Raw genomic sequence first — 22,019 nt, 5'->3', positions numbered from 1 at the left:
ACGGGGTCGGGTCTGGCCTTGGGGCGGGGGGGGCTGGGGGGGGTGGCACGAGGGGGAGGGGCGCCGCAAGGGCTTCTGGGTAACGCCGCCCCTCCCCCACCGATGAGGCAACCGGGTGGGGGGGAGCAGGAAGGGGGACCCCGGGGTCCGGGTGCCCCCCCTCCCCCCACGAGTGTCCCCTCCCCCACCCCGAACGCCTGGGTCTCCCCCACACCCCCGTGGGGGGGTGGGGGGGGTTGGGGGGATGTCCCCTCCCCCACCCCGGGCGCCTGGGTCCCTGGGGTGGGGGGAGGGGCACTGCTGGGCCCACCTGGTTGGATGGGGTGGGGGAGGGGGTCCCCCGATGGAAGGGGGGGGGGTGGGGAAGGTCCCGCGCGCGGAAGGGGGCGGGGTCACCGGGGGTCGCCGCCCGCCCCCCGCCCCGCCCCCCCCTGTCTGGTGGCGGCCCCGCGGCGGCGGCGGGGGCAGAGGCTGCGGAGCGGCGCGTGGTACGGGGTGGGGGGATGTCACGCGTGACGTGGCGTGACGTGGCGTGGGGGGACCCCGGGGTGGGGGGGAGGTCTGGTCGCGCGCGGCATCGCGGGGGCTTGGGGGGGGGGGGGTAAGGGGGGGGAGGTGTCCCGCGTGGGTTGCACGTGGCTGCGGGGCGACTTAGTGACGTAGGGAGGGGGAGACCCCCTTAGTGACGTAAGGAGGGGGACCCCATTAGTGACGTGGGGAGGGTCCCCGCGGTGACGTTCTGGGGGGGGTCCCCTGAGAGTCTCATGGGGGGTTTGGGGGGGGGGTCCCTGAGGGGTTTCGGGGGTCCCAGGGGCAAGGTTTGGGGGGGTCCGTGGAGGTTTGGGGGGCCCTGGGGGGGGACCCCCAGGTTTGGGGTGTCCCGGGGGTTTGGGGGTCCCCGGGGGTCCCTGAGATTTAGGGGGTCCCTGGGGGTGTGGGGGTCCCTGGGCTTTGGGGGTCCTTGGGGTGTCCCCAGGTTTTGGGCGTCCCCGGGGATCCCTGAGATTTAGGGGGTCCCTGGGGGTCGGGGTCCCCAGGCTTTGGGGGTCCCTGGGGCATCCCTGGGGTTTGGGGGTCCCTGGGGGTCCCTGAGGTTTAGGGGGTCCCTGGGGGTTTTGGGGATTCCCAGTGTTTGGGGGTCCCTGAGGTTTGGGTGTTCCCCAGGGTTTGGGGGTCCCTGGGGTGTCCTTGGGGGTTTAGAGGTCTCTGGGGTGGTCCCCGAGTTTGGGGGTTCCCAGGGTCCCCAGGCTTTGGGGGTCGCAGGGGTTAGGCATGGGGGGGGGGGGTGGTCCAGGGCTCCCCAAGTTTGGGGGTGCCTGGAGGGGGGGGTGTCCCCAGGTTTGGGGGTCCCCTCCCACCTTCTCCCCCCCCCCCCCCCAGATGCAGGTGCTGCGGTTCTACGTGCGGCCGGGCCCCCCCGAGCAGGTGGGGGGTCCCGGGGGGGGGGCTGAGGGGGCCCCCCCAGGGCTGGGGCTGGGGTCCCCCCTGCGGGTGGCCCGGGCCGTGGAGCCGGGGGTCACCGCTGTCACCTGCGAGCTCTGCTACTACCTGGCCTGGGACGGTACGGGGGGGGACGGGGGGGGACAGGGGGCGACACGGGGGTGGGGGGGTGGGGGGGGAGGGGACACGGGGTGGTGGGGGGGACACAGGGGACAGGGGGACATGGGGGGATGTGGGGGGACACGGGGGTGGGGGGGGTGGGGGGGGACACGGGATGGTGGGGGGGACACAGGGGACAGGGGGACATGGGGGGATGTGGGGGGACACGGGGTGGTGGGGGGGACACAGGGGACAGGGGGACATGGGGGGATGTGGGGGGACACGGGGGTGGGGGGGGTGGGGGGGACACGGGGTGGGGGGGGGACACGGGACAGGGGGATATGGGGGGATGTGGGGGGACACGGGGGTGGGGGGGACACAGGGGACAGGGGGATATGGGGGGACGGGGGGACACGGGGGTGGGGGACACGGGACAGGGGGACGGGGGGATGTGGGGGGACACGGGCATGGGGGGTGGGGGGGGGACACGGGATGGTGGGGGGGACACAGGGGACAGGGGGACATGGGGGGATGTGGGGGACACGGGGGTGGGGGGACACAGGGGGCAGGGGGACATGGGGGGACGTGGGGGGACACAGGGTGGTGGTGGGGACAGGGGGACATGGGGGGATGTAGGGGGACACGGGGGTGGGGGGGTGGGGGGGGACACGGGATGGTGGGGGGGACACAGGGGATAGGGGGACACGGGGGGACGGGGGGGACACGGGGTGGTGGGGGGGACACAGGGGACAGGGGGACATGGGGGGGACGTGGGGGACACGGGGGTGGGGGACACACGGGACAGGGGGACGGGGGGATGTGGGGGGACACGGGTGTGGGGGGTGGGGGGGGACACGGGGTGGTGGGGGGGACACAGGGGACAGGGGGACATGGGGGGATGTGGGGGGACACGGGGGTGGGGGGGACACAGGGGGCAGGGGGACATGGGGGGACGTGGGGGGACACGGGACAGGGGGACACAGGGGGCAGGGGGACGAGGAGGGACATGGGGGGACATGGGGGGTAGGGGGACATGGGGGGACAGGGGGGGACACGTTGGGGGGGGGGGGACATCGGGGACTTGAAGGGAGGGGGGGATTTGGGGACATGGGGGTGACCGGGGGGATATGAGGGGACATTGGGGGACAGGGGGTGACATGGGGACTTGGGGGGAGGTGGGGGGCCGGGGGGGGGCAGTCAAGGGCTGCCGGGGGCTTTAGGGGTGTCAGAGGGATGGGGGGGGGGCAGTGGGGGGGTCATTGAGGGGTGTTGGGGGGCACTGGGTGTCAGGGGGTCGTTGGGGCTGGGGGGTGTGAATGGGGGGGTCCCAGCGTTTGGGGTGCGCAGGGGAGACCCCCCCCGACGCGGAGGAAGGCCGGATCCTGCGCTGGCTCTTGGGATCCCCCCTGGGGGGCGGGGAGGACGTGGCCCCCCAAAGCTTCCTGCGCCCCCAGGGCCCCCACGTGCTGCTGGAGATCGGGCCCAGGTATGGGGGGGGGGTCCCATGGGTGCTGGGGGGGCCTGGGGGTCCCATGGGTGCTGTGGGTGCCCTGTGTGGTGCTGTGGGTGCCTGGTGGGGGGTCCCGTGGGTGCTGGGGGTGCCCTGTGTGGTGCTGTGGGTGCCTCGTGGGGGGTCCCGTGGGTGCTGGGGGGGGGTCCCGTGGGTGCTGGGGGGGGTCCCATGGGTGCTGTGGGTCCCATGGGTACTGTGGGTGCCCCATTGGGGGATCCCATGGGTGCCTGGGGGGTCCTGTGGGCGCCATGGTGTGGGGTGGGTGCCCCGTGGGGTGCTGTGGGTGCCCATTGGGGGGTCCCATGGGTGCTGTGGGTGCTGGGGGGGGGTCCCATGAGTGCTGGGGGTGCCCTGTGGGTGCCCCATTGAGGGATCCCATGGGTGCCCAGTGGGTCCTGTGGGTGCCATGGTGTGGGGTGGGTGCCCCGTGGGGGTTCTGTGGGTGCCCAGTGGGGGGTCCCATGGGTGCTGTGGGTGCTGGGGGGGGTCCCATGAGTGCTGGGGGTGCCCTGTGGGTGCCCCATTGCGGGATCCCATGGGTGCCCAGTGGGTCCTGTGGGGCAGGGTGGGTGCCCCGTGGGGTGCTGTGGGTGCCCGGTGAGGGGTCCGTGGGTGCTGTGGGTCCCATGGGTGCTGTGGGTGCCGGCAGGCTGGGGGTCTCCACGGCCGCCTCCACCAACGCCGTCTCCCTCTGCCGGGCGGCCGGGCTGGGCCGCGTGCAGCGCCTGGAGCGCGCCCGCCGCCTCCTGCTGCAGGTGGGCACCGGGGACGGGCGGGCATGGGGGGTATCGGGGGCTTGGGGGGCATCGGGGGCTTGGGGGGCACGGGGGGCATCAGGGGCACGGGGGGCATTGGGGGCATTGGGGATGTTGGGGGCATGGGGGGCATCGGGGGCACAGAGGGCATCGGCGACATTGGGGGCATCAGGGGCATGGGGGGCATCGGGGGCACAGAGGCATCGGGGACGTGGGGGCATTGGGGGCATGGGGGGCATCGGGGGGCATGGGGGACATTGGGGGCATCGGGGGCATGGGGGGCATGGGGGGCATTGGGGACACGGGGGGCATCGGGGGGCATGGGGGACATTGGGGGCATCGGGGGCATGGGGGGCATGGGGGGCATTGGGGACACGGGGGGCATGGGGGACATTGGGGGCATCGAGGGCACGGGGAGCATCTGGGACATTGGGACCATCGGGGACATTGGGGACATTGGGGACATCGGGGACATCGGGGGTATGGGGGGCATCAGGGGATGGGGGGGTGACAGGGGTGGCATTGGGGACATCGGGGGCATGCGGGGGCATCGGGGACATTGAGGGCATCGGGGGCATAGGGGGCATCGGGGGCATGGGGGGCATCGGGGACATTGAGGGCATCGGGGGCATGGGGGGCATCAGGGGATGGGGGGGTGACGGGTGGCATTGGGGACATCGGGGGCATGGGGGGCATCGGGGACATTGAGGGCATTGGGGGCATGGGGGGCATAGGGGGCATGGGGGGCATAGGGGGCACGGGGGCATCGGGGATGTTGGGGGCATGGGGGGCATCGGGGGCACAGGGGGCATCAGAGACATCGGGGGCATGGGGGGCATCGGGGACATTGGGGGCATCGGGGACACGGGGGGCATCGGGGGCATTGGGGACACGGGGGGCATGGGGGACATTGGGGGCATCGGGGACACGGGGGGCATCGGGGGCATTGGGGACACGGGGGGCATGGGGGACATTGGGGGCATCAGGGGCGTGGGGGGCATTGGGGACATTGGGGGCATCGAGGGCATGGGGAGCATCTGGGACATTGGGACCATCGGGGACATTGGGGGCATGGGGGCATCAGGGGATGGGGGGGTGACAGGAGTGGCATTGGGGACATCGGGGGCATGGGGGGCATCGGGGACATTGAGGGCATCGGGGGCATGGGGGACATCGGGGCATGGGGGGCATCGGGGACATTGAGGGCACGGGGGCATGGGGGGCATCAGGGGCATTGGGGACACTGGGGACGGGGGGGCATTGGGGACATGGGGGACATCGGGGGCATGGGGGGCATCGGAGGCATCAGGCGCACTGGGGACACGGGGGGCATCGGTGGCATGGGGGGCACTGGGGACACTGGGGACATGGGGGGCATCAGGGGCATGGGGGGCAGAGGGACCCCAGGGACGTGGGGGACACTGGGGGCATTGGGGACATCTGGGACACCGGGGGCGTTGGCACATGGGGGGCACTGGGACATGGGGGACATCAGCTGTTCCCCTGTCCCTAGGGGTCCTGTGGTCCCCGTGTCCCCGGGGGTCCCCCCGTCCCTGGCTGTCCTGGGGGTCCCATTGTCCCCAGGGGTCCCCGTGTCCCCAGGGGTCCCCCTGCCCCCCGCTGTCCTGGGGGTCCCATTGTCCCCAGGGGTCCCCGTGTCCCCAGGGGTCCCCCTGCCCCCCGCTGTCCCAAGGGTCCCATTGTCCCCAGGGGTCCCATTGTCCCCGGGGGTCCCCGTGTCCCCAGGGGTCCCCCTGCCCCCCGCTGTCCCGAGGGTCCCATTGTCCCCAGGGGTTCCGTTGTCCCCGGGGGTCCCATTGTCCCTGGGGGTCCCAGTGTCCCCCTGTCCCTGGGGTCCTGGTGTCCCCCTGTCCTGGGGTCTCCGTGTCCCCAGGAGTCCCCCTGCCCCCCGCTGTCCCGAGGGTCCCATTGTCCCAGGGGTCCCCGTGCCCCCTGCTGTCCCAAGGGTCCCATTGTCCCCAGGGGTCCCATTGTCCCCGGGGGTCCCCGTGTCCCCAGGGGTCCCCCTGCCCCCCACTGTCCCAAGCGTCCCATTGTCCCAGGGGTCCCATTGTCCCCAGGGGTCCCCGTGTCCCCAGGGGTCCCCCTGCCCCCCGCTGTCCCAAGGGTCCCATTGTCCCCAGGGGTCCCGTTGTCCCCGGGGGTCCCATTGTCCCAGGGGGTCCCAGTGTCCCCCTGTCCCTGGGTCCTGGTGTCCCCTGTCCTGGGGGGTCCCCGTGTCCCCAGGGGTCCCCCTGCCCCCCGCTGTCCCGAGGGTCCCATTGTCCCCAGGGGTCCCCATGTCCCCAGGGGTCCCATTGTCCCCGGAGGTCCCAGTGTCCCCCTGTCCCTGGGGTCCTGGTGTCCCTAGGGGTCCCCCTGCTGTCCTGGGGGTCCTGGTGTCCCCCTGTCCTGGGGGTCCCCGTGTCCCCAGAGGTCCCCATGCCCCCCGCTGTCCCGAGGGTCCCATTGTCCCCAGGGGTCCCATTGTCCCCAGAGGTCCCCGTGCCCCCCGCTGTCCCGAGGGTCCCATTGTCCCCGGGGGTCCCCGTGTCCCCAGGGGTCCCCCTGCCCCCCGCTGTCCCAAGGGTCCCATTGTCCCCAGGGGTCCCATTGTCCCCGGGGGTCCCCGTGTCCCCAGGGGTCCCCCTGCCCCCCGCTGTCCCAAGGGGTCCCATTGTCCCCGGGGGTCCCTGTGTCCCCAGGGGTTCCCCCTGCCCCCCACTGTCCAAGGGTCCCATTGTCCCCAGGGGTCCCCGTGTCCCCAGGGGTCCCCCTGCCCCCCGCTGTCCCAAGGGTCCCATTGTCCCCAGGGGTCCCGTTGTCCCCGGGGTCCCATTGTCCCAGGGGGTCCCAGTGTCCCCTGTCCCTGGGGTCCTGGTGTCCCCCTGTCCTGGGGGGTCCCCGTGTCCCCAGGGGTCCCCCTGCTGTCCTGGGGGTCCTGGTGTCCCCCTGTCCTGGGGGTCCCCGTGTCCCCAGAGGTCCCCATGCCCCCCGCTGTCCCGAGGGTCCCATTGTCCCCAGGGGTCCCATTGTCCCCAGAGGTCCCCGTGCCCCCCGCTGTTCCAAGGGTCCCATTGTCCCCAGGGGTCCCATTGTCCCCAGAGGTCCCCGTGCCCCCCGCTGTCCCAAGGGTCCCATTGTCCCCAAGGGTCCCATTGTCCCCAGGGGTCCCTGTGTTCCCCTGTCCCAGGGGGTCCTATTGTCCCCCTGTTTGGGGGTGCCCCCGCGGGTGTCCCCACCAGGACAGGGGTGACAGGGGGTCCGTCCTCCCCCCAGTTCGAGGGGCAGCCACCGGCGGGGGCGGCGGGGCGGCTGGGGCGGGCGCTGCGGGACGCCATGACGGAGCAGCTCTACCCGGAGCCGCTGGCCACCTTCGAGGTCCCCGTGCGCCCCGTCCCCGTCACCACCATCGACGTCCTGCGGGGTGGCCCCCAGGCCCTGGAGCAGGCGGACCGCGAGCTGGGTAGGGGGCTGGGGGGGGGGGACACGGGGGGGACATGGGGGGGATGGGGGGGTACTGGGGGACAAGGGGACGTGGGGGTATGGGGGACACGGGGGGATGTGGGGACGTGGGGCTGCTTGGGGACATGGGGACATGGGGGGGACATGGGGAGGATGGGGGGGTACTGGGGGACAAGGGGACGTGGGGGTATGGGGGACACGGGGGGACGTGGGGACGTGGGGCTGCTTGGGGACATGGGGACATGGGGGGATATAGGGGGGACGTGAGGAGGATGGGGGGGTACTTGGGGACAAGGGGACGTGGGGGTATGGGGGACACGGGGGGACGTGGGGACGTGGGGCTGCTTGGGGACATGGGGACATGGGGGGGACATGGGGGGGATGGGGGGGTACTGGGGGACAAGGGGACGTGGGGGTATGGGGGACACGGGGGGACATGGGGACGTGGGGCTGCTTGGGGACATGGGGACATGGGGGGATATAGGGGGGATGTGAGGAGGATGGGGGGGGTACTTGGGGACAAGGGGACGTGGGGGTATGGGGGACACGGGGGGACGTGGGGACGTGGGGCTGCTTGGGGACATGGGGACATGGGGGGGACATGGGGGGGTTGGGGGGGTACTGGGGGACAAGGGGATGTGGGGGTATGGGGGACACGGGGGGACGTGGGGATGTGGGGCTGCTTGGGGACATGGGGACGTGGGGGACACGGGGGGACGTGGGGACGTGGGGCTGCTTAGGGACATGGGGACGTGGGGGACACGGGGGGACGTGGGGACGTGGGGCTGCTTGGGGACATGGGGACATGGGGGGACATGGGGAGGATGGGGGGGTACTGGGGGACAAGGGGACGTGGGGGTATGGGGGACACGGGGGGACGTGGGGATGTGGGGCTGCTTGGGGACTTGGGGACATGGGGGGGGACATGGGGGGGTTGGGGGGGTACTGGGGGACAAGGGGACATGGGGGTATGGGGGACACGGGGGGACGTGGGGATGTGGGGCTGCTTGGGGACTTGGGGACATGGGGGGGACATGGGGGGGATGGGGGGGTACTGGGGGACAAGGGGACGTGGGGACATGGGGGACACTGGGGGGACGTGGGGATGTGGGGCTGCTTGGGGACATGGGGACGTGGGGGACACGGGGGGACGTGGGGATGTGGGGCTGCTTAGGGACATGGGGACGTGGGGGACACGGGGGACGTGGGGATGTGGGGCTGCTTGGGGACATGGGGACGTGGGGGGAACATGGGGGGGATGGGGGGGTACTGGGGGACAAGGGGACGTGGGGGTATGGGGGACACGGGGGGACGTGGGGACGTGGGGCTGCTTGGGGACATGGGGGATATAGGGGGGACATGGGGGATGGGGGGTACTTGGGACAAGGGGACATGGGGACATGGGGGGGACATGGGGGGGATGGGGGGTACAGGGGGACAAGGGGACGTGGGGGTATGGAGGACACGGGGGGACATGGGGACATGGGGACATGGGGGGACGTGGGGACGTGGGGCTGCTTGGGGACATAGGGGGATATAGGGGGGACATGGGGGGATGGGGGGTACGACAAGGGGACATGGGGATATGGGGACATGGGGGGGACGTGGGGGGGATGGGGGGGTACTGGGGGACAAGGGGACGTGGGGACATGGGGACATGGGGGGGACATGGGGGGGATGTGGGGGTACTTGGGGACAAGGGGACATGGGGATATGGGGACATGGGGGGGACGTGGGGGGGATGGGGGGGTACTGGGGGACAAGGGGACGTGGGGGTATGGAGGACACGGGGGGACATGGGGGGATATAGGGGGGACATGGGGGGATGAGGGGGTACTTGGGGACAAGGGGACATGGGGGTATGGGGGACAGGGGGTGCTTGGGGACGTGGGGCATGGGGATGTGGGGACATGGGACACAAAGACATCAGAGGACGTGGGACATCAGAACTTGGAGGACATGGGGACATGGGGGGGACATGGCAGGGATGGGGGGGACATGGGGACGTGGGGGTATGGGGGACACGGGGGGACATGGGGACGTGGGGACATGAGAATATAGAGGACATGGAGGACGTGGAGGACATGGGGACATGAGGACATGGAGGACATGAGGACACTCGGGGACAAAGGGTCATGGGGACCTGGGGTGTCCTCCAGGCCCTGGAGGACACTGCCCACAGGCTGGGTGTGGGTCGAGAGACCTGGGGGGACGTGGGGGGGGGTCGGAGGGGGGTGGCAGGGGTGTCCCTGGGGACCCTTGGGACGGTGGTGTCCCCCAGGTCTGGCCTTCGACCCCTGGGACGTGCAGTACTACACCCGCCTCTTCTGCACCGCCGGCCGCAACCCCACCTCGGTGGAGTGCTTCGACCTGGCCCAGTCCAACAGGTGCCCCCGGAGCCCCCCCAGATCCCCTGGAGCCCCCCTAAATCCCCCCCGACCGCCCCCAGCCCCCCAGTTCTCCCCAACCCCCCGTGACCATGTCCCCATGTCCCTCATTCATGCCACCCCGTGACCACGTCCCCCATTGACACCACCCCCCCCATGACCATGTCCCCATGGCCCCCATTGATGCCACCCCCAATGACCATGTCCCCATGTCCCCCATTGATGCCACCCCTCATGACCACGACCCCATGGCCCCCATTGATGCCACCCCATGGCCATGTCCCCATGTCCTCCATTGATGCCACCCCCCATGACCACGACGCCATGGCCCCCATTGATGCCACCTCATGGCCATGTCCCCATGTCCCCCATTGATGGCACCCCATGACCATGTCCCCATCTCCCCCATTGATGCCACCCCATGACCGTGTCCCCATGTCCCCCATTGATGCCACCCCATGACCATGTCCCCATGTCCCCCATTGATCCCACCCCCATGACCATGTCCCCATCTCCCCCATTGATCCCACCCCCAATGACCATGTCCCCATGTCCCCCATTGGTGCCACCCCCAATGACCATGTCCCCATGTCCCCCATTGGTGCCACCCCCCATGACCACGTCCCCCCATCCCCCGTTGATGCCACCCCATGGCCATGTCCCCATGTCCCCCATTGATCCCACCCCCATGACCATGTCCCCATGTCCCCCATTGATCCCACCCCCATGACCATGTCACCATCTCCCCCATTGATCCCACCCCCGTGACCATGTCCCCATGTCCTGCATTGATGCCACCCCCATGACCGTGTCCCCATGTCCACCATTGACACCACCCCATGACCATGTCCCCATGTCCCCCCATTGATGCCACCCCCATGCCCATGTCCCCCCATTGATGCCACCCCCATGACCGTGTCCCCATGTCCACCATTGACACCACCCCATGACCATGTCCCCCATTGATGCCACCCCCATGCCAATGTCCTCCATTGATGCCACCCCCAATGACCATGTCCCCATCTCCCCCATTGATGCCACCCCATGGCCATGTCCCCATGTCCTGCATTGATGCCACCCCCATGACCGTGTCCCCCCATTGATGCCACCCCCATGACCGTGTCCCCATGTCCACCGTTGACACCACCCCATGACCATGTCCCTCCTGGTGACGCTGCCCCCCATGACCGTGTCCCCATGTCCCCATGTCCCCAGCGAGCACAGCCGCCACTGGTTCTTCAAGGGGCGGCTGCTGGTGGATGGGCGGGAGGAGCCGCAGTCGCTCTTCCAGAGCATCATGGGAACCCAGAGCTCCAGCAACCCCAACAATGTCATCAAGTTCTCCGACAACAGCAGGTGGGGCCCATGGGTGCCCCATGGCGTCAAGGCCAGGGGTGGCCATCGCCCATGGGTGCCCATGGCATGGAGGTTGGGGGGGTCCCACGAGCCATGGGTGATGATGACATGGAGGTTGGGCAGTTCCATCACCCATGGATGGCCGTGGCATGGACACTGGGGGATCCCATCACCCATCGGTGCTGATGGCATGGAGTTTGGTTAGCTCCATCACCCATGGGCGATGATGGCTTGAAGGTTGAGGAGTCCCATCACCCATGGGTGCCCATGGCATGGAGGTTGGGCAGTTCCATCCCCATGGGTAACCATGGCATGGAGGTTGGGGGCCCCCATCACCCATGGGCGATGATGGCTTGAAGGTTGAGGAGTCCCATCACCCATGGGTACCCATAGCATGGAGGTTGGGGGGTCCCATGAGCCATGGGTGATGATGCCATGGAGGTTGGGCAGTTCCATCACCATGGGTAACCATGGCATGGAGGTTGGGGGATCCCATCACCCATGGGTGCTGATGGCATGGAGTTTGGTTAGCTCCACCACCCATGGGTGATGATGGCTTGAAGGTTGAGGAGTCCCATCACCCATGGGTGCCTATGCCATGGAGGTTGGGCAGTTCCATCACCATGGGTAACCTTGGCATGGAGGTTGGGGGACCCCATCACCCATGGGCGGTGATGGCTTGAAGGTTGAGGAGTCCCATCACCCATGGGTGCCCGTGGCATGGAGGTTGGGCAGTTCCATCCCCATGGGTAACCATGGCATGGAGGTTGGGGGACCCCATCACCCATGGGTGCTGATGGCATGGAGTTTGGTTAGCTCCACCACCCATGGGTGATGATGGCTTGAAGGTTGAGGAGTGCCATCACCCATGGGTGCCCATGGCATGGAGGTTGGGCAGTTCCATCCCCATGGGTAACCATGGCATGGAGGTTGGGGGCCCCCATCACCCATGGGCGATGATGGCTTGAAAGTTGAGGAGTCCCATCACCCATGGGTGCCCATGGCATGGAGGTTGGGCAGTTCCATCCCCATGGGTAACCATGGCATGGAGGTTGGGGGACCCCATCACCCATGGGCGATGATGGCTTGAAGGTTGAGGAGTCCCATCACCCATGGGTGCCCATGCCATGAAGGTTGGGCAGTTCCATCACCATGGGTAACCTTGGCATGGAGGTTGGGGGACCCCATCACCCATGGGCGGTGATGGCTTGAAGGTTGAGGAGTCCCATCACCCATGGGTGCCCATGGCATGGAGGTGGGGGGGTCCCATGAGCCATGGGTGATGATGCTATGGAGGTTGGGCAGTTCCATCACCCATGGATGGCTGTGGCATGGACACTGGGGGATCCCATCACCCATGGGTGCTGATGGCATGGAGTTTGGTTAGCTCCACCACCCATGGGCGATGATGGCTTGAAGATTGAGGAGTCCCATCACCCATGGGTGCCCATGCCATGGAGGTTGGGCAGTTCCATCCCCATGGGTAACCATGGCATGGAGGTTGGGGGCCCCCATCACCCATGGGTGATGATGGCTTGAAGGTTGAGGAGTCCCATCACCCATGGGTGCCCATGGCATGGAGGTTGGGCAGTTCCATCACCATGGGTAACCTTGGCATGGAGGTTGGGGGACCCCATCACCCATGGGTGCCCATGCCTTGCTGCGTGGCCCTGCCATGGGTGCCGGTGGCGGCGGGGGGGGGGGGTGGTGACGTGTCCCCTGTCCCCGCAGCGCCATCCGGGGGGTGCCGGTGACGGCGCTGTGGCCTCAGGACCCGGCCGAACCGAGCCCCTTTGAGAAGAGGACAACCATCCGGCACGTCATCTTCACCGCCGAGACCCACAACTTCCCCACCGGTTAGCGGGGTTTGGGGGGGGGGGAGGGGGGGCAGATAGGGGGTGGTTTGAGGAGTGGGTGTGTCCTCATCTGGCCCCGCCCCCCCTCCCCCCCAGCTGTGGCCCCCTTTAGCGGGGCGACGACGGGGACGGGGGGGCGGATCCGGGACGTGCAGTGCACCGGCCGCGGCGCCCACGTCATCGCCGGCACCGCCGGGTACAGCTTCGGCAACCTGCTCATCCCCGGTGAGACCCTCGGGACCCCCCCCAAACCCCTTGGGGACCCCCAAATTCCCCGGGACTTCCCCAAAACACCCAGGATCCCCCCAAAACCCTCCTGGGGACACCCCCCCCCCCAATACCCCAGGGACCTGTTGAAACCTCCTGGGACCCCCCAATAACCCTGGGACCCCCTAATAACCCTGGGACCCCTCCAACCCCCTGCAGCCCCCCAATATCCCTGGGAACCCCCTACACCCCCCCAAGACCCCCCAATACCCCTGGGACCCCCTCCAACCCCCTGCAGCCCCCCAATACCCCTGGGACCCCCTGCAACCTCCTGGACTCCCCAATACCCATGGGACCCCCCTACACCCCCCAAGACCCCCCAATAACCCTGGGACCCCCCCAACCCCCTGCAGCCCCCCAATACCCCTGGGACCCCCTGCAACCTCCTGGACTCCCCAATACCCATGGGACCCCCCTACACCCCCCCAAGACCCCCCAATAACCCTGGGACCCCCCCAACCCCCTGCGGCCCCCCCAATACCCGTGGGACCCCCCTACACCCCCCCAAGACCCCCCAATACCCCTGGGACCCCCCCTACACCCCTCAGAACTCCCAAACCCCCTGGGATCCCCCCAACTCCTTCTGGGACCCCCCAATACCCTTGGGACCCCCCAAACACCCCCCAGGAACCCCAATATCCCAGGGACCCCCCAAACACCCCCTGGGATCCCCCAACCCCTGGGATCCCCCCACAATTCCCCCAATCCCTTAGACCCCCCCCCCCCCCCCATAACCCCCTGGGCCCCCCCAAAACTCCCCAGACTCTCCCAAACCTCACTGAACCCCCCAAAACTCCCCCAGTTCCCCCCAAACCTGGGGTCCCCCCAACCATGGGACCCCCAACCCCTGGGATCCCCCCCACAATTCCCCCAATCCCTTAACCCCCCCCCCCATAACCCCGTGGACCCCCCCAAAACTCCCCAGGACTCCTCACTGAAGCCCCCAAAACTCCCCAGTTCCCCCCAAACCTGGGGTCCCCCCAACCATGGGACCCCCCAACCCCTGGGATCCCCCCCACAACTCCCCCAATCCCTTAGACCCGCCCCCCATAACCCCCTGGGCCCCCCAAAACTCCCCAGGACTCCCCCAAACCTCACTGAACCCCCCCAAAACTCCCCCAGTTCCCCCCAAACCTGGGGTCCCCCCAACCATGGGACCCCCAACCCCTGGGATCCCCCCCACAACTCCCCCAATCCCTTAGACCCCCCCCCATAACCCCCTGGGCCCCCCCAAAACTCCCCAGGACTCCCCCAAACCTCACTGAACCCCCCCAAAACTCCCCCACTTCCCCCCAAACCTGGGGTCCCCCCAACCATGGGACCCCCAACCCCTGGGATCCCCCCCCACAACTCCCCCAATCCCTTAGACCCCCCCCCCCATAACCCCCTGGGCCCCCCCAAAACTCCCCAGGACTCCCCCAAACCTCACTGAACCCCCCCAAAAATCCCCCACTTCCCCCCAAACCTGGGGTCCCCCCAACCATGGGACCCCCAACCCCTCGGATCCCCCCCACAATTCCCCCAATCCCTTAACCCCCCCCCCCCATAACCCCCTGGGCCCCCCAAAACTCCCCAGGACTCCTCACTGAAGCCCCCAAAACTCCCCCAGTTCCCCCCAAACCTGGGGTCCCCCCAACCCTGGGATCCCCCCCCCAAACTCCAACCCTGGGGTCCCCCTGGTCCCTCCCCGGCCGGGCGGGGACCCAGGCGTCCGGGCCACCCCCCCTCCAGGCTATGAGCTGCCCTGGGAAGATGGGGCGCAGCCGTACCCCAAATCCTTCGCCCGCCCCCTGGAAATCGCCATCGGGGCCAGCGACGGGGCCAGCGACTACGGCAACAAATTCGGGGAGCCCGTGCTGGCCGGTGAGCGGGGACCCCCCCCAGGGAGACTTGGGGACCCCTTGGGGACATTTGGGGACCCTTCAGGGACACTCAAAGACGTCCATGGTCCAGGGGACCCCTGGGGACCCCCTACACCCTTGGGGACCCCAAAGACATTTGGGGACCATCTGCTGTCACTCAAAGACCTCCATGATCTTGGGGACCCCTTGGGGACATTTGGGGACCCTTCAGGGACACTCAAAGACGTCCATGGTCCAGGGGACCCCTGGGGACCCCCTACACCCTTGGGGACCCCAAAGACATTTGGGGACCATCTGCTGTCACTCAAAGACCTCCATGGTCTTGGGGACCTCTTGGGGACATTTGGGGACCCTTCAGGGATGCTCAAAGATGTCCATGGTCCAGGGGACCCCTGGGGACCCCCTACACCCTTGGGGACCCCAAAGACATTTGGGGACCATCTGCTGTCACTCAAAGACCTCCATGGTCTTGGGGACCTCTTGGGGACATTTGGGGACCCTTCAGGGACGCTCAAAGATGTCCATGGTCCAGGGGACCCCTGGGGACCCCCTACAGACTTGGGGACCCCAAAGACATTTGGGGACCATCTGCTGTCACTCAAAGACCTCCATGGTCTTGGGGACTTCTTGGGGACATTTGGGGACCCTTCAGGGCTGCTCAAAGAGCTCTGTGGTCTTGGGGACCCCTGGAGACCCTCAGGGACACCCTACGGCCTTGGGGACCTCTTGGGGACATCTGGGGACCCTTCAGGGACGCTCAAAGATGTCCATGGTCCAGGGGACCCCTGGGGACCCCCTACAGACTTGGGGACTCCAAAGACATTTGGGGACCTTCCACTGTCACTCAAAGACCTCCATGGTCTTGGGGACCCCTGGGGACATTTGAGGACCCTTCAGGGACGCTCAAAGACCTCCATGGTCCAGGGGACCCCCTACAGACTTGGGGACCCCAAGGACATTTGGGGATCTTCCCCCGTCACTGAAAGACCTCCATGGTCTTGGGGACCTCTTGGGGACATTTGGGGACCCTTCAGGGCTGCTCAAAGAGCTCTGTGGTCTTGGGGACCCCTGGGGACCCTCAGGGACACCCTACGGCCTTGGGGACCCCTGGAGACATTTGGGGACCCTCTAGATGGCACCCAAAGACCTCCATGGCCTTGGGGACCTCTGGGACATTTGAGGACCCTCTAGGTGGCACCCAAAGACCTCCATGGCCTTGGGGACCTCTGGGACATTTGGGGACCCTCTAGGTGGCACCCAAAGACCTCCATGTCCTTGGGGACCTCTGGGACATTTGGGGACCCTCTAGGTGGCACCCAAAGACCTCCATGTCCTTGGGGACCTCTGGGACATTTGGGGACCCTCTAGGTGGCACCCAAAGACCTCCATGGCCTTGGGGACCTCTGGGACATTTGGGGACCCTCTAGGTGGCACCCAAAGACCTCCATGGCCTTGGGGACCTCTGGGACATTTGGGGTCCCTCTAGGTGGCACCCAAAGACCTCCATGGCCTTGGAGACCTCTGGGACATTTGGGGACGCTCTAGATGATATCCCACGACCTCTATGTCCTTGGGGACCTCTGGGACATTTGGGGACCCTCTAGGTGGCACCCAAAGACCTCCATGGCCTTGGAGCCCTGTGGGACATTTGGGGACCCTCTAGGTGGCACCCAAAGACCTCCATGTCCTTGGGGACCTCTGGGACATTTGGGGACCCTCTAGGTGGCACCCAAAGACCTCCATGTCCTTGGGGACCTCTGGGACATTTGGGGTCCCTCTAGGTGGCACCCAAAGACCTCCATGTCCTTGGGGACCTCTGGGACATTTGAGGACCCTCTAGGTGGCACCCAAAGACCTCCATGGCCTTGGGGACCTCTGGGACATTTGGGGACCCTCTAGGTGGCACCCAAAGACCTCCATGTCCTTGGGGACCTCTGGGACATTTGGGGACCCTCTAGGTGGCACCCAAAGACCTCCATGGCCTTGGGGACCTCTGGGACATTTGGGGACCCTCTAGATGATATCCCAAGACCTCCATGTCCTTGGGGACCTCTGGGACATTTGGGGACCCTCTAGATGATATCCCAAGACCTCCATGGCCTTGGGGACCTCTGGGACATTTGGGGACCCTCTAGATGGCACCCAAAGACCTCCACGTCCTTGGAGCCCTCTGGGACATTTGGGGACCCTCTAGGTGGCACCCAAAGACCTCCATGGCCTTGGGGACCCCCCGTTGCCTTGGGGGCCTTGGGGCCATTTAAAGAGCTTTCAGGTGCTCCTGGAGACCTCCATGTCCTTGAGAAGCCCTGGGGACCCCCTGAGGAAGCGGGTGGGGGGTGGTGCCACGTGGGCGGGTGATTTTGGGGTGGCAGGGGGGGGTGACGCCTTGGGGTGTCCCCAGGTTTCGCCCGCTCCTTCGGGCAGGTGCTGCCGGGGGGGCAGCGGCGGGAGTGGATCAAACCCATCATGTTCAGCGGTGGCATCGGCGCCATCGAGGACGACCACGTCCGCAAGGAGCCCCCTGAGCCCGGTGAGACCCCCCGGGGGACCCCCAAATCCCCATGGGACCCCCCCAAATCTCCACGGGATCCCCAAACTTCCTTTGGGACCCTCAACCCCCCATAGAACCCCCAAACCTCCTCCTCGGACCCCCAAATCTCCATGGGACGCCCAAACTTCCCTTGGGACCCTCAACCCCCCCATAGGACCCCCAAACCTCCTCCTGGGACCCCCAAATCCCCCCATAGAACCCCCAAATCTCCACGGGACCCCCAAACTTCCCTTGGGACCCTCAACCCCCCCATAGAACCCCCAAACCTCCTCCTCGGACCCCCAAATCTCCATGGGACGCCCAAACTTCCCTTGGGACCCTCAACCCCCCCATAGGACCCCCAAATCTCCTCCTCGGACCCCCAAATCTCCATGGGACGCCCAAACTTCCCTTGGGACCCTCAACCCCCCCATGGGACCCCCAAACCTCCTCCTCGGACCCCCAAATCTCCATGGGACCCCCAAACTTCCCTTGGGACCCCAACCCCCCCATGGGACCCCCAAATCTCCATGGGACTGCCCAAACTTCCCCTGGAACCCCCAACCCCCCCATGGGGCCCCCAAACCTCCTCCTTGGACCCCCAAATCTCCATGGACCCCCAAATCTCCATGGGACGCCCAAACTTCCCTTGGGACCCTCAACCCCCCCATAGAACCCCCAAACCTCCTCCTGGAACCCCCAAATCTGCATGGGACCCCCAAACTTCCCTTGGGACCCTCAACCCCCCCATAGAACCCCCAAACCTCCTCCTGGAACCCCCAAATCTGCATGAGACCCCCAAACTTCCCTTGGGACCCTCAACCCCCCCATAGAACCCCCAAACCTCCTCCTCGGACCCCCAAATCCCCACAGGACCCCCAAACTTCCCTTGGGACCATCAACCCCCCCATAGAACCCCCAAACCTCCTCCTGGGACCCCCAAATCCCCCCCATAGAACCCCCAAATCTCCACGGGACCCCCAAACTTCCCTTGGGACCCTCAACCCCCCCATAGAACCCCAAACCTCCTCCTCGGACCCCCAAATCTCCATGGGACGCCCAAACTTCCCTTGGGACCCTCAACCCCCCCATAGGACCCCCAAATCTCCTCCTCGGACCCCCAAATCCCCATGGGACCCCCAAATCTCCATGGGACCCCCAAACTTCCCTTGGGACCCCCAACCCCTCCTGGGACCCCCAAATCCCCACAGGACGCCCAAACTTCCCTTGGGACCCCCAACCCCCCATGGGACCCCCAAACCTCCTCCTGGTACCCCCAAATCTCCATGGGACCCCCAAATCTCCATGGGATGCCCCAAACTTCCCTTGGGACCCTCAACCCCCCCATGGACCCCCAAACCTCCTCCTCGGACCCCCAAATCTCCATGGGACCCTCAAACTTCCCTTGGGACCCTCAACCCCCCCATAGAACCCCCCAAACCTCCTCCTCGGACCCCCAAATCTCCATGGGAGCCCCAAACTTCCCTTGGGACCCCCAACCCTTCCTGGGACCCCCAAATCCCCACAGGACCCCCAAACTTCCCTTGGGACCCCCAACCCCCCATGGGACCCCCAAACCTCCTCCTGGAACCCCCAAATCTCCATGGGACGCCCAAACTTCCCTTGGGACCCCCAACCCCCCCATGGGACCCCCAAACCTCCTCCTCGGACCCCCAAATCTCCATGGGACCCCCAAACTTCCCTTGGGACCCCAACCCCCCCATGGGACCCCCAAATCTCCATGGGACGCCCAAACTTCCCCTGGAACCCCCAACCCCCCCATGGGGCCCCCAAACCTCCTCCTCGGACCCCCAAATCTCCATGGGACCCCCAAATCTCCATGGGACGCCCAAACTTCCCTTGGGACCCTCAACCCCCCCATAGAACCCCCAAACCTCCTCCTGGAACCCCCAAATCTCCATGGGACCCCCAAACTTCCCTTGGGACCCTCAACCCCCCCATAGAACCCCCAAACCTCCTCCTCGGACCCCCAAATCCCCACAGGACCCCCAAACTTCCCTTGGGACCATCAACCCCCCCATAGAACCCCCAAACCTCCTCCTGGGACCCCCAAATCCCCCCCATAGAACCCCCAAATCTCCACGGGACCCCCAAACTTCCCTTGGGACCCTCAACGCCCCCATAGAACCCCCAAACCTCCTCCTCGGACCCCCAAATCCCCATGGGACCCCCAAATCCCCATGGGACCCCCGAATCTCCATGGGACCCCCAAACTTCCCTTGGGACCCCCAACCCCCCCATGGGACCCCCAAACCTCCTCCTGGTACCCCCAAATCTCCATGGGACCCCCAAATCTCCATGGGACGCCCAAACTTCCCTTGGGACCCTCAACCCCCCCATGGGACCCCCAAACCTCCTCCTCGGACCCCCAAATCTCCATGGGACCCCCAAACTTCCCTTGGGACCCTCAACCCCCCATAGAACCCCCAAACCTCCTCCTCGGACCCCCAAATCCCCATGGGACCCCCAAATCTCCATGGGACCCCCAAACTTCCCCTGGGACCCTCAACCCCCCCATAGGGCCCCCAACCTCTTCCTCGGACCCCCAAATCCCCATGGGACCCCCAAATCTCCATGGGACCCCCAAACTTCCCCTGGGACCCCCAACCCCCCCATAGGGCCCCCAAACCTCCTCCTGGTACCCCCAAATCTCCATGGGACCCCCAAACTTCCCTTGGGACCCCAACCCCCCCATGGGACCCCCAAATCTCCATGGGACCCCCAAACTTCCCTTGGGACCCCCAACCCCCCCATGGGACCCCCAAACCCCCTCCTGGGATCCCCAAATCCTCCATGGGACCCCCCAACCCTCCTGGGATGCTCAAACCCCCTATGGGACCCCCAAATCCCAATGGGACCCTGAACCCCATCCCCCCAGACCCAATGAGACCCCAAAACCCCCCATGGGACCCCAAAATCCCCCTGGGATGCCCACTCCCCCCCCCGACACCCCCAAATCCCCCCCCCGCTCCTCCACCACCCCTGGACCCCCAAATCCCTCCCTAGCCCACCCCAACACCCCCAAATCCCCCCCCATGCCCCTCCACCACCCCTGGGACCCCCAAATCCCTCCCCAGCCCCCCCCAACACCCCCAAATCCCCCCCCATACCCCTCCACCACCCCTGGGACCCCCAAATCCCTCCCCAGCCCCCCCCAACACCCCCAAATCCCCCCCATGCCCCTCCACCACCCCTGTGACCCCCAAATCCCTCCCCAGCCCCTCCCCATCACCCCCAAATCCCCCCCCATGCCCCTCCACCACCCCTGGGACCCCCAAATCCCTCCCCAGCCCCTCCACCACCCCTGGGAACCCCAAATACCTCCCCAGCCCCCCCCAACACCCCCAAATCCCCCCCCATGCCCCTCCACACCCCTGGGACCCCAAATCCCTCCCCAGCCCCTCCCCATCACCCCCAAATCCCCCCCCATGCCCCTCCACCACCCCTGGGACCCCCAAATCCCTCCCCAGCCCCTCCCCATCACCCCCGAATCCGCCCCCAGGGCCCCTCCACCACCCCTGGACCCCCAAATCCCTCCCCAGCCCCCCCCAACACCCCCAAATCCCCCCCATGCCCCTCCACCACCCCTGGGACCCCCAAATCCCTCCCCAGCCCCCCCAACACCCCCAAACGCCCCTCAGCTTCCCCCCTCCATCACCCCTGCGACCCCCAAATCCCCTCCCGGGATGCCCCCCCATTCCTGGAACCCCCAAATCCCCCCCATGCCCTTCCACCACCTTTGGGACCCCCAAATCCCTCCCCATCACCCCCAAATCCCCCCCCATGCCCTTCCACCACCTTTGGGACCCCCAAATCCCTCCCCATCACCCCCAAATCCCCCCCCATGCCCTTCCACCACCTTTGGGACCCCCAAATCCCCCCCATGCCCCTCCACCATCCCTGGGACCCCCAAATCCCTCCCCATCACCCCCAAATCCCCCCCCATGCCCTTCCACCACCTTTGGGACCCCCAAATCCCTCCCCATCACCCCCAAATCCCCCCCCATGCCCTTCCACCACCTTTGGGACCCCCAAATCCCCCCATGCCCCTCCACCATCCCTGGGACCCCCAAATCCCTCCCCATCACCCCCAAATCCCCCCCCATGCCCTTCCACCACCTTTGGGACCCCCAAATCCCTCCCATCACCCCCAAATCCCCCCCCATGCCCTTCCACCACCTTTGGGACCCCCAAATCCCCCCCATGCCCCTCCACCATCCCTGGGACCCCCAAATCCCTCCCCATCACCCCCAAATCCCCCCCATGCCCTTCCACCACCTTTGGGACCCCCAAATCCCTCCCCATCACCCCCAAATCCCCCCCCATGCCCTTCCACCACCTTTGGGACCCCAAATCCCCCCCATGCCCCTCCACCATCCCTGGGACCCCAAATCCCTCCCCATCACCCCCAAATCCCCCCCCATGCCCTTCCACCACCTTTGGGACCCCAAATCCCTCCCCATCACCC

At 67.3% G+C, this 22,019-nt stretch overlaps 2 protein-coding genes across 2 annotated transcripts; both read left to right on the top strand.

Moving 5' to 3' along the window:
• The first annotated feature begins 1,380 nt into the window (after positions 1–1,380).
• Positions 1,381–4,370, top strand: LOC142077477 (phosphoribosylformylglycinamidine synthase-like). Its single transcript, XM_075139445.1, has 4 exons — positions 1,381–1,561; positions 2,887–3,025; positions 3,702–3,807; positions 4,215–4,370. Exons 1-4 carry the CDS (start codon positions 1,381–1,383, stop codon positions 4,368–4,370), a joined length of 582 nt encoding a protein of 193 aa, XP_074995546.1.
• Positions 4,371–7,104: 2,734 nt separating this feature from the next.
• On the top strand, positions 7,105–17,530 carry LOC142077476 (phosphoribosylformylglycinamidine synthase-like; the record flags this gene model as incomplete). The annotated part of the gene is made up of 7 exons (XM_075139443.1): positions 7,105–7,273; positions 9,554–9,659; positions 10,875–11,015; positions 12,747–12,871; positions 12,968–13,096; positions 14,870–15,001; positions 17,402–17,530. Coding segments are annotated over exons 1-7 (889 nt in total), but the record flags the coding sequence as incomplete, so codon positions are not given.
• Between the last annotated feature and the right edge of the window lie 4,489 nt (positions 17,531–22,019).

The sequence above is a fragment of the Calonectris borealis genome, unplaced genomic scaffold (assembly GCF_964195595.1).
Source record: "Calonectris borealis unplaced genomic scaffold, bCalBor7.hap1.2 HAP1_SCAFFOLD_266, whole genome shotgun sequence".
NCBI lineage: Eukaryota > Metazoa > Chordata > Aves > Procellariiformes > Procellariidae > Calonectris > Calonectris borealis.
This window is presented reverse-complemented; position numbering and strand designations above follow the sequence as displayed.

Coding starts and splice junctions, on each gene's coding strand:
- LOC142077477 (XM_075139445.1), top strand. CDS start 1,381: ATGCAGGTGCTGCGGTTCTACGTGCGGCCGGGCCCCCCCGAGCAGGTG. Junction 1,562..2,886: donor CTACTACCTGGCCTGGGACG/GTACGGGGGGGG, acceptor TGGGGTGCGCAG/GGGAGACCCCCCCCGACGCG. Junction 3,026..3,701: donor CTGCTGGAGATCGGGCCCAG/GTATGGGGGGGG, acceptor GGGTGCCGGCAG/GCTGGGGGTCTCCACGGCCG.